The following is a 14,839-nucleotide window of genomic DNA, read 5'->3' as shown; positions in this document are numbered from 1 at the left end:
TATAATTCAGTGCAGAATGGACTGCGCCCCGCAGAAGCAGAATGCGAAGGTCAGATCTTTAGATCTTTTAAGAATTAATTTTACATCAAATTTGGCCATTTAGCGAGCGATTTAAGCATATGATAAGGTCATGGGATAAACTAGGATAATTTAGTTTGCCAACGTGACCAATCTTTTCGAGCGTGTTTTAACGGGCCCAGCATCAAGATGTGCTGAAAGATGAGACATCTACATGTAAAGACCACATCTGGAAGTTAAAGACAGCGGGGGAGCTGGTATTTTAATCGTAGGTACCCTCAGTTGTTTCTGGTACTGGAAGTCTCCGTTTTATACCGAAAGTCCGGGCATCTGCTCCGTTAGATACCGATCACCGGTTCTTAATATCTACAATATCTAAGATCTAGTCTTCTGTAGACTTTTCCTCCTTTCCTAATCCATGCTTCTTCAATAGAGCGTCTATTTCCTCAGCACTCCAAATATTGAGGAATATCTTTCCGTCCCTTCGACCGACTGTAGCAAATTCCACTATCGAAAAGTTAGTCGACGTCCGTACAACCTATATAGCAGCATGGGGGGAGGACATGGGGACATACACTTCTCGCTCGACAGCGTAGTGCTATCCATAGTTCTGCTAAGGACCTTGACGGCGATCTCGCATGCCTCCTCCAAGTTACAATCCTCTTTGTAGTCCTGCTTCAACAAACTTTGCGCACTGGCATTGTTGGCACCCGCACTCGTTGCTTTCCAGCCACCGTAGTTACCCGAGGGGTTCGAGAGATATAGCTGGAAGTCTCTTAACGAATCGTAACCGGCGTATATGAAGGAGACACCAAAGGGTCTCAGACCTATATCCCGACTTTGGTTAATACGGACATACGTAATCCGGCTTCCGACCAAGTTGTCCACAAACCTCCGTGCTGTGTATACCCTTGCTTTAAGTCACATAGCCTCTTCACTAGCTGCTCACAGGGGATTTCTTCGTCGTATGTTCGGAGATAGTTCTGGGCGGTTTGACGGGCATAGTTGATGAGGATGTTGGCGTCGGCAGTCATTCCGGCGACGGCACAGATCATGTTGCTGATTTATCATGTATTATTAGCTCTCACTCTGAACCTTTGAGAATCCCTATAGAGACGAGAGAGAGTATGGAGCGTACTCGTTCAAGATATAGAGCTTCTCGGCTGACGAATCCTGTTCCAACAACTTGCTTGTGACTTTGCGTTCGGCAGCAAGGACGATACCATCGGTGGCTAGGATACCGATTGCAGTTCCGGCATGTGAGATGGCTTCTAGAGCATATTCAACTTGGTATAAACGACCTTCCGGGGAGAAGATAGTGGTCTACGATATTTCATGTTAGCTTAGAGTTCAAGAGAGCCGGGGAGGATGGAAGCTTTCGTACTCGTGAATCGTAACGTCTCGACATCTTGGGCTATTGGAGATATGGAAACTAGGATGTCGATGCTGTAGAAAGGAGGTATCAAATGCCAATGCGTAAAGGTCGTTACAGGTGAGGGTATGAAGCTGTAGGAACTGGCAAGAAAGGTGGGATACGCGTCAAGGTTCAGGTTGGGTTGCGAAGCTGTCAGGTGGAGTGGGGCTAGTGCACCGAGTGGCTAGTGAGGTTGATCAATTCAAGGTTGTGGCGCAGCACCTCGCCTGCCAAAAAAAAAGTTGCGCGCAAAAGTTTTAGTTCTTCATCAATCAATCACACATCACCAACTTCTTCCGACAATACGACCGCCACTATGCCGTCCACTCACAACGTCGATAAACCGTGGGATACGGAAGATATTGACAAATGGAAGGTAGTTACATACACCTACTCTCCCTTTGAAGGCCATTCTATGGTTGGATAGCTAACATGCGACATGCGTGTGATGTAGATTGATGAGTTCAAACCTGAGGATAACAAGGGAGGCGCCTTCCTCCAAGAATCAGATTTCAAAGTTCTTTTCCCGAGATATCGCGAGCAATACCTCCGTGAAGCATGGCCGTTGATCACTCGAACCCTTGCGAAAAATGGAATAAACGCGATTCTCGATGTGGTGGAAGGTAGCATGACGGTGAAGACAACCAGGAAAACGTATGATCCTGCAGCGATATTAAACGCTCGAGATCTTATCAAATTGTTGGCGAGATCGGTACCTGCGCCTCAGGTATGCTGTGCCATTCCCAACACCTACCGATGCGGTATACTAATTTGTATCTTAGGCGATTAAAATTCTTGAGGACGATGTCGCATGCGATATAATTAAAATTGGGTCGTTGGTACCTAACCGGCAAAAGTTCGCGAAAAGGCGGCAAAGAATAGTTGGGCCGAATGGATCAACATTGAAGGCCCTAGAACTTCTCACAGGGTGCTACATTCTGGTACAGGGAACGACGGTCAGTGCCATGGGCGGTTATAAAGGGCTGAAAGAGATCAGACGCGTGGTTGAAGATTGCATGAAAAATATTCATCCGATTTACCACATTAAGGTTTGAAATCCGGGGAAGCACGCCTGTGCCGCTTATACTGATGTCATTTTTAGGAGCTTATGATCAAACGGGAGCTTGCGAAGGACCCCGCATTGGCGAACGAAAGTTGGGATCGATTTCTTCCCCAATTCAAGAAAAAGACGCTTTCTAAACGACGGAAGCCGTTCAAGGTTACGGACAAGTCCAAGAAAGTTTACACGGTATGTGATTGCATGTCAAGCCCACAACTCAAAAATAGCTACTAATTTTGTTTAAGCCCTTTCCACCAGCTCAAGAGAAATCCAAAGTCGATCTCCAAATCGAATCCGGAGAATACTTCCTTTCCAAGCCCCAGAAGGAGCAGGCGGCAGCTGAAAAGAAGGAAGAAGCGCAACGTGAAAAGAAGGAACAGAGAAGGAAGGAACGCGAACAAGACTTTGTGCCGCCAGAAGAAATCAACTTCAAAGAAAAGAAATCTAAAAAGCGGAAAGATGACGGCGATGATGCGGGCGGCAAGGAGCGAAAGTCAAAAAAGGATAAGAAAAAGAAGCAAAAAGACGATGGTGATGTGGACATGTTGGATGATTGAGAAGTTCAGATCTGAGAGCTTTGTGTCATATTTGGGCATTTTGGCGTTCTGGGTCCGTCAATGGCATTTCTATTCTGCACTGCTTAGCGCTTTGCACACTGTACTATACTATTTTCTCCAACATCTACCAAGTTTCACCAAACCGGCAATTTTCCTCCATGGATTTCGGATTTTTTTTCTTGAAGTGACCGTCTTAGTTCGGAGTTATTCCTTCGGGCTCGGCAAGCCCCCTGCATACCAGTTGCAACCAACACACAACATTCGGGAAGAGCCTGATTACCTCATTGCAGAAAGTTGGACGCAGGGTCTGTTGGTATGCAGAAAGGCAATTGCGCACGCATATCCAAGGGATGGGTTAAGCGGAGGGGTGCTAGATGGGTATACGTATCGGATGACATACGCTCGGAGATGGAATCGAGTTCGATATCGGGGTCTCGTTGGGCTCTCCCCGGGAAAATGGATGCGAGGACGACCTCTCACATGCGGGCGGGCTCGCTCGTTCGCGTTTCGTCTTCACCTGCAAAGAAAGGATTGCAGATGGAGAACGACCTTATGACTGGCCGTGGAGAAAAGTTCTTCCCATTCCCAAGGCACACCCAACCAAAAAAGAAAACGTGCTCCGCCTTGTGGTCAATCCCAATCGTATTCTGCCGGTAATGCAGGTACCAGACTTTTGCAGTTTAGTCCGAAAAATTTGTCACAGCGAGGGATACCTATTGGCCCGCCCGAACAAGGAGGACCAAGGCTGAGGTGGTGCTCGGCTGCAACCTGAATCAAAAAGGGGTCACTGCGTGCTCCCTATTACTATCACGACACCAGATTCTCAGGTGTCCGAGTCCCTTTGGGACCACCTCTTAAAAGGGATGTTTCCCTCCTGTGCCGTGTGATATCTGTTTCCCTTCTTCCTTCATGGTTTGATACTATCTGATTTGATCCGATCTGATCTCCCCTCACTAATCCATTCCCTCGGTTTTTTGAGATACGTTATCTTTCCTTTTTATCCATACGCTCCTTATTGGTTTCATATCATCTCGATTAACGTCAGAGACGTCGAGTTCAGCGTCCGACCGATACCAGATATCCGTCATTCCTTAAGTCCTAAGTGTTGGCGCTTGAAGCACGGAAACACTCATTAAATACACCACCAGTAGACAATAAAAGCATTATCGAGGAGCATTCCTGCATATCTCGATATATCAGCATCTCACTTCCAAACCGTCAACGTCACAATCACAATCACAATCACAGATTAGTCTCTGTGCCACAGAAAATGAAGGGACTCTTCCAAGCTTCCCTAGCTCTTGCAGCTTTCTCTGCCACCCTCGCCACACCGTTAGCTCGTGCGAGGCACATGCATATGCTCCGTCATCAGCATCATGAGAAGCGAGCCTTGGTTGTCATTACCAAAACACAGGAAGTTGTCGAAGTTGAGTACATCTACTCGACCGTCTACGTCAACCCTGCAACCATTGCCGACATCCCTTCGTCCTCTATTGAATCGACTTCATCTTCGATCGAGACTTCTACAACATCCACATCTACCACATCCACCTCTACCACATCCACCTCTACCACATCCACCTCTACCACATCCACGACATCCACGACATCCACATCCACATCTACATCTATCTATGAGCCTCCACCACCACCTCCTCCAACTACAACCTCTGAGAGCAGCACCTCATTCTCAACTCCTAGCCTTCCAACCGAGGTTATTCCAGTAGTTGTTCCTCCACCTCCAGAAACTACTTCAACCACGCCCACTCCTGAGCCAGCGCCTACTCCTGAACCGACACCTACTCCTGAACCGACACCTGAACCAGTCCCAGAGCCAGTTGTAGAGCCGGTAACACCAGAGCCAGAGACAACGACTGTTCCTGACCCGGTCTCTGTCCCCGCACCAGTTGAAACCTCTTCCGTAACTGGCGGTGAATTCTTCTATGGCGAGGGTACCTACTATGCTTGTGGTCTCGGGTCTTGCGGTATTACCAATAACGATGCCGAATACGTCGTCGCCATGAGCAAGCTCAGGATGGAGCCATTGGACGGTGGTAATCCAAACAATAACCCACTTTGCGGCAAGAAGGTCCGTGTTTACAGTGATATGGCTCCTGAAGGTGTTGTATTCACTGTCCAAGACAAGTGCCCTGGATGCGTAAGTTATACATCTACTCTATGAAAGCTTACATTTGAACTATATACTAATGAATTACTGCAGGCTGGAGAGAACGACTTGGATGTCTGTGAAGGACCATTTTTGAAGCATTTGGGAACAACTCAGCAAGGTCGCATCAACATCTGGTGGAAGTGGGAGTATTAAGTCAAGCATCTGTCTGACACCTCCCTCCCTCCCTCCCTCCCTCACAGCATGATCCATCTAATTTTGTATGCGTTTCATGTCGACAAAAATCATGATGCCATCTTATGAGTTACGACAAAATCTATGCTTTGTTTTTCTTCGTTTTTTGTTTTATTATTACTAGATTCCCCGATGGATTCGGCGTTCTTTGGATCTATTTCCCTTTTTTTAACTTTTCATCCTATATATTTTCGCTTCATCCTTGTTGAGTGTTGGATCGGGCAACTGGCTGTGCTTTCAACATTTGAGAGGTCACTTTTCTTCCTTTTTTGGGACATCCTGGAATGGTGTTTCAAGGATCTTTGTATTATAGCCCACATCCAAAAGTTGCACAAATTTAACCTAAATAGTACATAGTATATATTTGGGGAAATGGCAGCCTTATTCCAGTATACATTATCCATTTTAGTCAATGTCAGAGAAATATCTCTAGAATAAGGAATAGGCCCAATCAGATCGTAGTTTTCGCTAGTCTAATTTATCCACCTTCACGGACCCGCTCATTCACTTGTAATTAGTCTAGAGCGGTTCTTGTCATTCATTGATTCTCCCTGAAACCACATCAATCAAAATGGCCCGGGGTGTTGACTTTTGATTTCGTCAGCGCTGTTTTTTCGTCGAGACCGCAATGTGCCTCGACAACCCGTTTTATTTACAACACCCGACATGGCGGATACTAGAGCAAAGGGTTCCTGGGAAGCTCCGGGTTTGGCCTCCTCTTCCCCCGACTCTATAGTGTCTATTGGGAGGGTTTGTGAGAGGAAGGATATTGATTCATGCATGTATTTGGACCCTGTAAAACGGTCGAATACCATGCAAGTACCAGCTGGCATGAAGGCCAGCTGAATAACGTTAACCTGCCTTCCGCCTTGCCCTATCGCATCCATGTCTAGATGTATATTGCTTTTTGAATCTTAAACTCTGGAGAAGTGAAATCATGAAATACTGGACTAGGGGGCACGAACTAGGAATAGTATAAATACAGAAATGCCAAAGTTAAGATATACAAAGTCGACATGGCGACATGGACTTGGAGCTACTGCAAACATTGGTGTATTCCCGAGATTATATTGATCATATTGGCAGAAAACGGCTGGACTAGCTTTTGGTGCCCTTCATCTCATTCTTATTGTCCTTTTTTTTTACCATCTCCCTTACCATTCCAGATGACGTTTGGGCTGGCCTTATGCTGATATGACAATTCTTCCTTCCTTTTCAATTGATCTTTCCAGCCGCGACTAATCAGCGTTGCACAAACACCTGCTGCCAGTGCACTAGCTATTATATGATTCAGCTTTAGCATATATAGAGTAGGGTGGGGGTGGGGGTGGCATTTTGCTCACAATAACGGCCTGTTATCTGATTAACGTAAGGCAATTTTTTTTCATTGCCCCGATTATAACCAACGTGCAGAAGCAATTCTAGGTGCATACAATTTGACGTTCGGAATGTCCTTGTCTACACGGCTCCCATTGTTTATAAACTGATTTTTCTTGAGGGGACAATTGCGATCTTCTTAACTTCTCTAACAAGGCGTTCAATCTCTTTGGTATCTTTTCGGTATCTTTTTTGAATTATAAAATGTGCTTGGTAAAAGTGTTTCTCGAGTGTTCCAATCTTGAGTCTACCTTCAAGTAGTATAACTGATTTACTAACAGCGAAATCGGACGAGGGAAAAAAAACTAGCAGGACAGGGAAGCAAAACGAGAGAGCATTTCTTTGACAAGATTGTGCCATTCTAAAACAATTTGCTAGTTTAACTGTGGCTGAATGGCATATACGTATAGTTTCCGGGAATATTAATCAATATGGATGTAGCCATGAAATGAGGTGACTCAGATGCCTCCACGTGAAGCAATTCGTCGGGTTGGATATATACAGATACACCAGGCAATAAGCCAGCGGCTTTGCACACTTTAGAGATTTAATTAGGTTTATTTATGAACAACAGCTACTAAAGGACAGACTGTACGGATTCCGAGAAGCTTAGTTGTTGTGTATCGATATATCACGGCCTAGCACATTAAACGTTAGTTGTTAAAACCGTAGCATGGTGTGATATTAATAAATGGGCATGAGATGTAGTGGCTGGTAAGACTACTGCTACATTACGTTGTATGGCAGTACCCAAGAAATATAGGGTTGCTTATGCTATGCTGAAGGCACTTATTATAAATGTACGGAACTCTTTGCTTTCTTGTCTGCAAAATCTAACAAGCACTGCCGAGAAACCGTTGTGCCGTTGGTGGGGATTTCAATCCACAACATTTAACGCGTTGGATTCGCCAAAAGGTGTCGAAAATGTTGTAAATTGGAAGAGAATGGTTGGGCATTTTAAATCTGGCGAATCACAATTTGGGAGGAAAGCGCTTCACTCGGTGAGGAAAGAAATAGTAACAGTAGGCCTAACAGAGGAAGCTTAATTCATAATACTTTCCCAATGGATCGGGAAGGAAAAAAGTCTCCAATCCTGTGAGTAAGGATTAGGATTGGGGGCAAAAAGTAAGAATTAGCTGGTTCCTACGAGGGTAGGAACTCGCGACCTTGGCGTAACATCATTCCACCACGCTCTAACCGACTGAGCTAAGGAACCATCGACGCAGGGTGATCCTAAAAGACATTTATATTCCAACATGCGCTCTTAGGACCGTAGAAGCTTTCTAAATATGGTTTAAAATGAGTGTCCTGGAGAAAATATAAATACTTAAATGGAGTATGTTAAAAGCTAAAAGCTAAAGTCCTAATTACCAGTTGGTACTTCTAAGAGCGCTAGAAGAGAAATACAACTCAAACAAATCACATCGAGCTAGGAAGAAAAGAAAAGTCAATTTTCTCTCAGGATGATGCTAGTGGTAGGCCACTATTTCTAGTCTTAAGCCTTCTACTCCTCCCCGCCATCGTTATAGTCGCTTTCATCGTAGCCTTCGTCGCCACTTTCGTCGCCGTAATCACTATCATCCGATCCTGGTTCTTCGTAAGGATCTTCGCCCAGATTATCCCGTATGGCGTTCTAGGAAGATTTCGGAATCCCATTCCAAATGACTTTCGGGCCCGCTCCCACACTAAATCTTTCATCCCTTGAGGTTAGTAAATTAATTATTAATCGATTCGTCATTCAACCAGAAAATTTGAGAAAAGCAAAGAATACACCATGTGAAATACCCGCAGCCGAGCCCAAGATCTTATGCCTAGAGTATGGCTCAGGAATGCCGATGTGATTAGCTGGCGCATATATCATAATGCCTAGGTCTGTGTTGTTGCACATGTTTCAAAATTCTGAAATGTGGTATTTTATGTGTTGGGCGTAAGGCCTACCTCAGAGGCTTGGTACATGGTAACACAAGGCCAACCAGGTCGAGGACCAGCACATATGCATATGCACGAGTGTTTGGTGTAAACGTGACGTTCGCGCAGCCTGCCCCCGCCCCTGGTTGGAGACAAGCATAAAAGCGATATCTTTGTTTACAATTATGGATCTTGTTTAGTACCTATGCAAAGCACAGCCTGGTAACAATCGATTACCCATATAATGTAAATTCTAAATCCCTTAATTCGTGGGAAGAGCTTGTGGTGTAACTGGAAACACACAGCTTCGCAATATCGAAGGCGGTGGTAACACTCCTTCATAGTCGGAAGGAGATCTTGGTTCGAATCCAAGCTTGCTCATCATTTATCCCCTTCTTCTTCTTTTTTTTTTGTTTTAATTTGTGTCCTCTTTTTGTATTGGCTTCTGCTCTACTATGTAAACCGGTTTCTTTTGCTAAGGCTAAAGGCAATGTAGGGTTCGTGGCGAGGTGCGGGGTTTAAATGTTACACGTTCTGCAATACTTCTCCAACATGCAACATGCATGGTGTGAACAGTTGTTAAGGAGGCTTAGCGAAGCGCCCCAAGCCAAGAGTTCGAAGGGCCGTCATTGAAAATAGACCAAGCTATAGCAATTTTAAGGATTTTACTTTTGATATCTCTTGCTCAATAATCCTAGTTGTGACATCAAAAGGTTCCGAAATACAGCGTTGTCGACTCGGTTCAATTCAACATGTAACTAATGGTAACCTAGGTATGGCGCGAAATCTGGACCCCACTTGCTAGCCAAAGTGATGAGACTGGGTCCACCAAGCCATCAATTTATCGGCCTCTGAAACACACGTGGCTTAGATGAATATGATGTTGAGTTTGAAGGATTAATTAACATTCTATATATATATACTGAAGTAGCATGTACCAATTTAAAAGGCGGCAAAATTACTACATACATACAAAACAAATAACGTTAACGTTATAACAAGCGTAGGTTTGCATTGCTCCGACCTCGAGATACAAGTACTCTTCGTGCAAAATTATCTATAAACGCGATCGATGCTCAATTCTGCAACCGCACCTTTGTCTGTGTCCACTGTCGCAAGAGCGATATACCCTGTCTCGCTAGAAGCTTCGACATCCCCTATCTTTACAACTCGGCCCTTCAACGCAATAGCTTTCTCGTCGCGGTCGAGCGTGGAACCCTCATGCTCCATATCGAAATACCGGCTCTCGGCCGCCAGAACGGAAAGGGAGGTAAGCGTATCGGGTGCTAGTGTGGTATATGCGATTATGGCACTCGAGACCCCAATCGCGAATAGTAGCACAGCCGCAAACAGCATCATTACAGCCCAGTCCTTAGAGCAAATGAATAACTCCTTCACATCGATGGAGTCTCCAGTAGAAGATTCGGCGGAAACAACTCTTCCCAAACTCTGGGAAAAAGTGTTATCCTGGATGTCGTGATTACCGATGAACAGCGCCGGGCCTTGAGCCGCCCCCATCAAAGTGTTAATTAACTGTGTCATCCGCACTTCAAAGTTCTCGACCCCCACATCCGCAATATCCACCCATTCATTAATCGAAGATAAAGGATCGTCGGGGTTGTATATGTAACCTTGATTAGAGTTGCTATATGTCGGTTTTCCTGCCTCTGAGACCAGCGAGAAATCTCTTACGAAGTTCGCGAGAGTCCCAACTTTTCCTGGCGTCGCTCCGTAGAATAACGGTGGGCGCGGTGTTCCAATGGATAAGCGGCGGACCTTGGAAACAGCGCATTGAGAGGAATGACAAGCCACCTGGGTATCAAGGTATGTCTGAGAGAGTTTACATCTGGCGACTGACATTCCACCCGAGCCCCCGGATTGGAAGATCAGATCCAATGGATCTGGGCCCCTACTGCCATCCGGGATTTCGTAGATGGCCTGACTGATGTTCATACCAACGATTATATAACTGCCGTACCCTGTGAAATTAGAAGTAGTGTCCACAGACGGGAAATACCAATCCGGGATATGAGGCTCGCGAACGTTAAAGCAACGGTCGTCTTGGTGAAACCAGCATTTTCTGCCGTCAAGGAGCCCGAGGAAAGAACAATTAAGTTTGGAGTAGCTGGTCTGAACATTCACCGTGATGTTTTTAGTAAGCCCTCTTATTGGGATTCCTAGGAGCGATGAGTAAGTTGTGTTTTTGTTGATAACATCGTACCAGCCATCCGGACCAGGCTTGGGCATCTGCTTCTCTATTTCTTCTATGTATGGTATCCTAACATTATCCCAAAGGTCTACAGCTCGGTATTTCGATGCTGCTATGCCCAACAAGCTTGCGGTGTAGAGTGTTTCGGCCTGAGCCCTCCAGTTCCCGTAATTACGGCTACCTTCAGAAAGATAGCTAGATATATTTGTCGGGCTTAGAAAACGGACATCGGTCGGGGTGCGAAAGGCGACGAGGTGTGTGGATAACAGGCGGAGTGACGCTTGGCCACCTATCGGAGAGGTAGCCCAAAGAAATAATAGAATAACAGAGAGCCAGTTATATGCTTTAATTGAATATGGAGTCGTGATGGCACTGAAGATGTTTATAGTTCGTGTTAATTGCTCGAGGGTACCCAGTTTGACACCTTTCTGGGCATGCTTTAAGGCTACGGCCTGTAGAAAACCGCCCACAATTGCGGCGAAGATTATTGGAAATATAGTAGGACCCTTTGTAAATTTAGGCCAACGCCATCAGCATCGATACGCCTATTAACTATGGCTGGAAATGGATATCAATAATAAATAACTTACCCATTTGATCGCCTCCAACACTAATTTCCCATCTTGATTTTGTTGCACTTCCTTCCCGTCCAGCGAATATGCAAAGGGGGGAAGTACTATAAATGCACCAGCGCCTAATGACAGGAACAACCTGAACAATAATTCAGTGGTTTTATTGCGCAGAGTACCATCCTTTTTTTTGCGGTCGTGCTTCTCTTGCTCATTAACGACAACTACGCCGCTGGATGTATCCGTATTAACGGATTGTTTACGCGGGGTTTCGAAGCTGTACGTTTGCGGCGTCCACGCTGTGCCGGTATTCGACATTAAGAATTTGGTTGCAACGGCTAGCGTCCGCGTTAATATACGATAAAAGATAGAAGTTAACTAGCGCTAGCGCTAGACGATAAAATTTACAATATTTTTTGAAATATAAAAAAAAAAAATCGAACGAAGGGAAGAGTCTGAAGCATGGAAGTACGGTCCTATCTTTCCAGGCTTCTGAGTAATATTCTAGTCTATATATCCCTATCATGACATGCGGCACAGCTGTCAACCCAGGGCCCCATTAACTAAAAAGCCTAAATGATATATAAAACAACTAAATAACTAAAGGCCAGGGGTAATCGCTATCAATTGATCGAGAGGCTGGTGTGCATGCTCCATGGATTCATCCGATATCCATGCGCATGTATCTAAATTTAATTTACAGTGCAGGCCAAGAATTTGCTTCTGGATTTCAAAAACCCTAAACCGAGATTTTGGTTAGCCTACTAAGCGCAATGTGATACTATAGAAGTTAAGCTATCGAGAGTGGCACCCACAGAGGGTTAGCCTTGATAAGTGGCAGTCGTCAGTAAGCGCCTCCAGGACCGGTTTGGATGATTTGACTCGCTTGACTGGCCAATAAAAATACATCTAGTAAGTATTTAGCGTTCTTTACTAGTACTAAAATAGTTAACACACAACCATTTTTGTTAATTTTTATCTGAAATAGGTGGTTAATTTATTATTTACAAATAAAGTGATTCTTTATCGTACAAGGTTCAATAGAGTAGCACGACAGCATGCACATATGTGGTACAGAGTACATATCTCTCCATATTTAAATTTGGGATTAGAGGGTGACACCTATGCATAGCCCACTGGATAACTGGGTCTAAATTTAGAATCACGCTGGGAACTTACCTCTCTAGTTAGTAGCCAAATTCCTACCAATTCCTAATGCCTTATGGAGTACAGAGTCTATCGGTATTAATAGAATGGAATCGCCATATCGCTGATTTCTAGAAACTTTTTACAAAATGACGGTTCTTAGTTCATGCGCTTGAACGTGCATTCAAGCTTGGTCTCGTACCCAAACGCCATAAAGGGAGGCGTGTCAAGCTTCTCCTTAGTTATTTTTACACTTCCGTCTTTCAGCTTGCCGATTCGCATGCCATAGAAATTCCCTTTCAGTCAGTTGCACATTGAATAAACGATAAATTATCTAGCCGTTTTAAGGATCTTGTAAGCAAGGATCTTGGGAACAGGCTATACTTAATTACCCCGGATACAGTGTGGAGTCGACTTGACCCTATGTCATCATCCCGATTCAAGGTGCTTGACCATGGTACTAAGGAGATTCTCGAGATCCGTCCGGCTGAAATACATCAGAATCATTTCCATCCCCAATTTCACTAGATCCAGAGCTATTGGCTGCATCTTCCCCCGGGTTTGATGTCCAATCGTCTTCATCATATGCCTGGGGGCACAAGGACCGTCATCGGAATCATAGAAGAAATCGTCGTCATGCCCATAATCGATATCCTTTTCCAAATCTTTTGGATCCTTGTTCTCACCGGTAGCCCTGCTAACAAATATCTGCCCACCCTTTAGAGAATTACGATTATGAAGGCGGAATAAATCATGAACGTCGCTTTCATAAGCATAGCCCCCCATGGAACTTCCTCGTCTTCGAGGATACACTTGAACGGCTGTAGAGATCCAGTGATATGAGTGATCGCTCTATAATCCGCTTTCCGAAAGCGACAATTTAGGAGTTCGAGGTGCTTAATTGTTGCCTTTCGATCTGAGACTTTAGGGTCAATACCTAAGCTAACGGGGTGGCACTATCTGGGGGGAGAAGAGTGGCGCCATAAAACTGAGCCGTCTGTAGGCGAGGAAGAAGCATCGTGAGGACAAGATGACTAGTAGGCCATCTATCGAAATATCCGCTAGTGCGGTGACATCCGTGTGCAAGGTGAGCGATGTTAGATAGCCCGGGTAACCGGGGTCGAGGCGCATGTGGAGGTGTGGAAATGAATAATGATTCTTGCGAGCATTTTCAGGGTCCTTCGGGAGGCTGAGGTTCCAAAGCGCTGGGTAGTCGGCAATACGGGTCTGCCAGTTCTCTGATCTATCAATGGTGCAGTAGTCTAAGCCTCTGTGTAACCAGTAGCATTTGATTTACGAGATAATGTGTAACCTAGTCTCGTATGTGTAACCTAGGCTAGGCCATAAATAGTACCTCCGTGTGACATCCCTACTCAACTTCTAGGTAATTCAGTATCCTTTTCAAGACTTCCTTGTCACCATCCAACGTACCGACTGATTTCTCTTCTGTCCACCCTTCTGTCCACCCACCTCCAAAATCAATCAGCCAAAGATCATTATGATGATCAATAACAATGTTATGAGGTTTTCCATATCCCCAAAGGGCACCGATCTGATGTAATTCATCAATTGTTTCACGGGTTTGCATTGCCCGCTTCTCCCTCGGCTCTCGAGATACCTCAGCGACTTTAACACCCTTAGATCCTGAGTAAGTTGGTTGATGAACTGGTCCTCCGTAAGGACGCCATGGTAGCCGTTTGCCAAGTTTCCGGGGGTGGCATTAGAAACTAAGGATACATGAATACGTCTGTCATTGTGGTCAAATTCGATTTCTGCAGCCTCGCCCCAACCGGTTTGAACATGGAAGACACATATTGAGGGGGTGGTATTCTCCATTGGGCGCGGTTGACACGATCGATTATTTAATTAGGTTATAAAGAGGTTTGGGAGAAAAACAAAGCTTTTTGGGGTATATTTTGTAAGTTGAAATAAGCCGAGGAGGAAGGCCCTTTTATAAGTTGCTCTTCCCAGGCTCCGAAAATATACCCAGCTTCTACTTAATTATAAGCCCTCATGATCGGCGACAAGCTGCTGCCCTTAGTAACCAATTTCCAACATTCAACACAGTCCTCTAGATATGGTCGATATGACACCTGCCTTACCTAAATGAATGCTTTAATTAAAACAAAGATTTGACTGTCCTTGAAAACCATAGCAATGAATTTCGCCGTCATCATATACCCCTTATAATACATGTGCGCGGGTTAGAAACATAAGTT

General features: G+C 44.9%; 5 protein-coding genes across 5 annotated transcripts; 2 read left to right on the top strand and 3 right to left on the bottom strand.

The window, feature by feature from the left end:
- Window positions 1-400: 400 nt before the first annotated feature.
- DFL_002742 (uncharacterized protein) lies at window positions 401-1,426 on the bottom strand (the record flags this gene model as incomplete). Its single annotated transcript, XM_067631573.1, has 5 exons — window positions 401-525; window positions 594-845; window positions 911-1,077; window positions 1,157-1,341; window positions 1,403-1,426. The coding sequence occupies 5 exons, from the start codon at window positions 1,424-1,426 to the stop codon at window positions 401-403; spliced, it is 753 nt and encodes a 250-aa protein (XP_067494105.1).
- Window positions 1,427-1,748: 322 nt separating this feature from the next.
- On the top strand, window positions 1,749-3,049 carry DFL_002741 (uncharacterized protein; the record flags this gene model as incomplete). Its single annotated transcript, XM_067631572.1, has 5 exons — window positions 1,749-1,808; window positions 1,887-2,159; window positions 2,215-2,481; window positions 2,535-2,681; window positions 2,738-3,049. The coding sequence occupies 5 exons, from the start codon at window positions 1,749-1,751 to the stop codon at window positions 3,047-3,049; spliced, it is 1,059 nt and encodes a 352-aa protein (XP_067494104.1).
- Window positions 3,050-4,319: 1,270 nt separating this feature from the next.
- Window positions 4,320-5,372, top strand: DFL_002740 (uncharacterized protein; the record flags this gene model as incomplete). Its single annotated transcript, XM_067631571.1, has 2 exons — window positions 4,320-5,207; window positions 5,271-5,372. The coding sequence occupies 2 exons, from the start codon at window positions 4,320-4,322 to the stop codon at window positions 5,370-5,372; spliced, it is 990 nt and encodes a 329-aa protein (XP_067494103.1).
- A 4,377-nt stretch (window positions 5,373-9,749) lies between these two features.
- Window positions 9,750-11,792, bottom strand: DFL_002739 (uncharacterized protein; the record flags this gene model as incomplete). The annotated part of the gene is made up of 2 exons (XM_067631569.1): window positions 9,750-11,411; window positions 11,496-11,792. The coding sequence occupies 2 exons, from the start codon at window positions 11,790-11,792 to the stop codon at window positions 9,750-9,752; spliced, it is 1,959 nt and encodes a 652-aa protein (XP_067494102.1).
- Window positions 11,793-13,049: 1,257 nt separating this feature from the next.
- DFL_002738 (uncharacterized protein) lies at window positions 13,050-14,456 on the bottom strand (the record flags this gene model as incomplete). Its single annotated transcript, XM_067631568.1, has 4 exons — window positions 13,050-13,441; window positions 13,568-13,890; window positions 14,052-14,078; window positions 14,239-14,456. 4 exons carry the CDS (start codon window positions 14,454-14,456, stop codon window positions 13,050-13,052), a joined length of 960 nt encoding a protein of 319 aa, XP_067494101.1.
- Between the last annotated feature and the right edge of the window lie 383 nt (window positions 14,457-14,839).

Source organism: Arthrobotrys flagrans (genome assembly GCF_004000055.1).
Source record: "Arthrobotrys flagrans strain CBS H-5679 chromosome Unknown unitig_3, whole genome shotgun sequence".
NCBI classification, from domain to species: domain Eukaryota; kingdom Fungi; phylum Ascomycota; class Orbiliomycetes; order Orbiliales; family Orbiliaceae; genus Arthrobotrys; species Arthrobotrys flagrans.
Note: the sequence above shows the minus strand (reverse complement) of the source record. Positions and strands in the feature narration are given on the sequence as shown.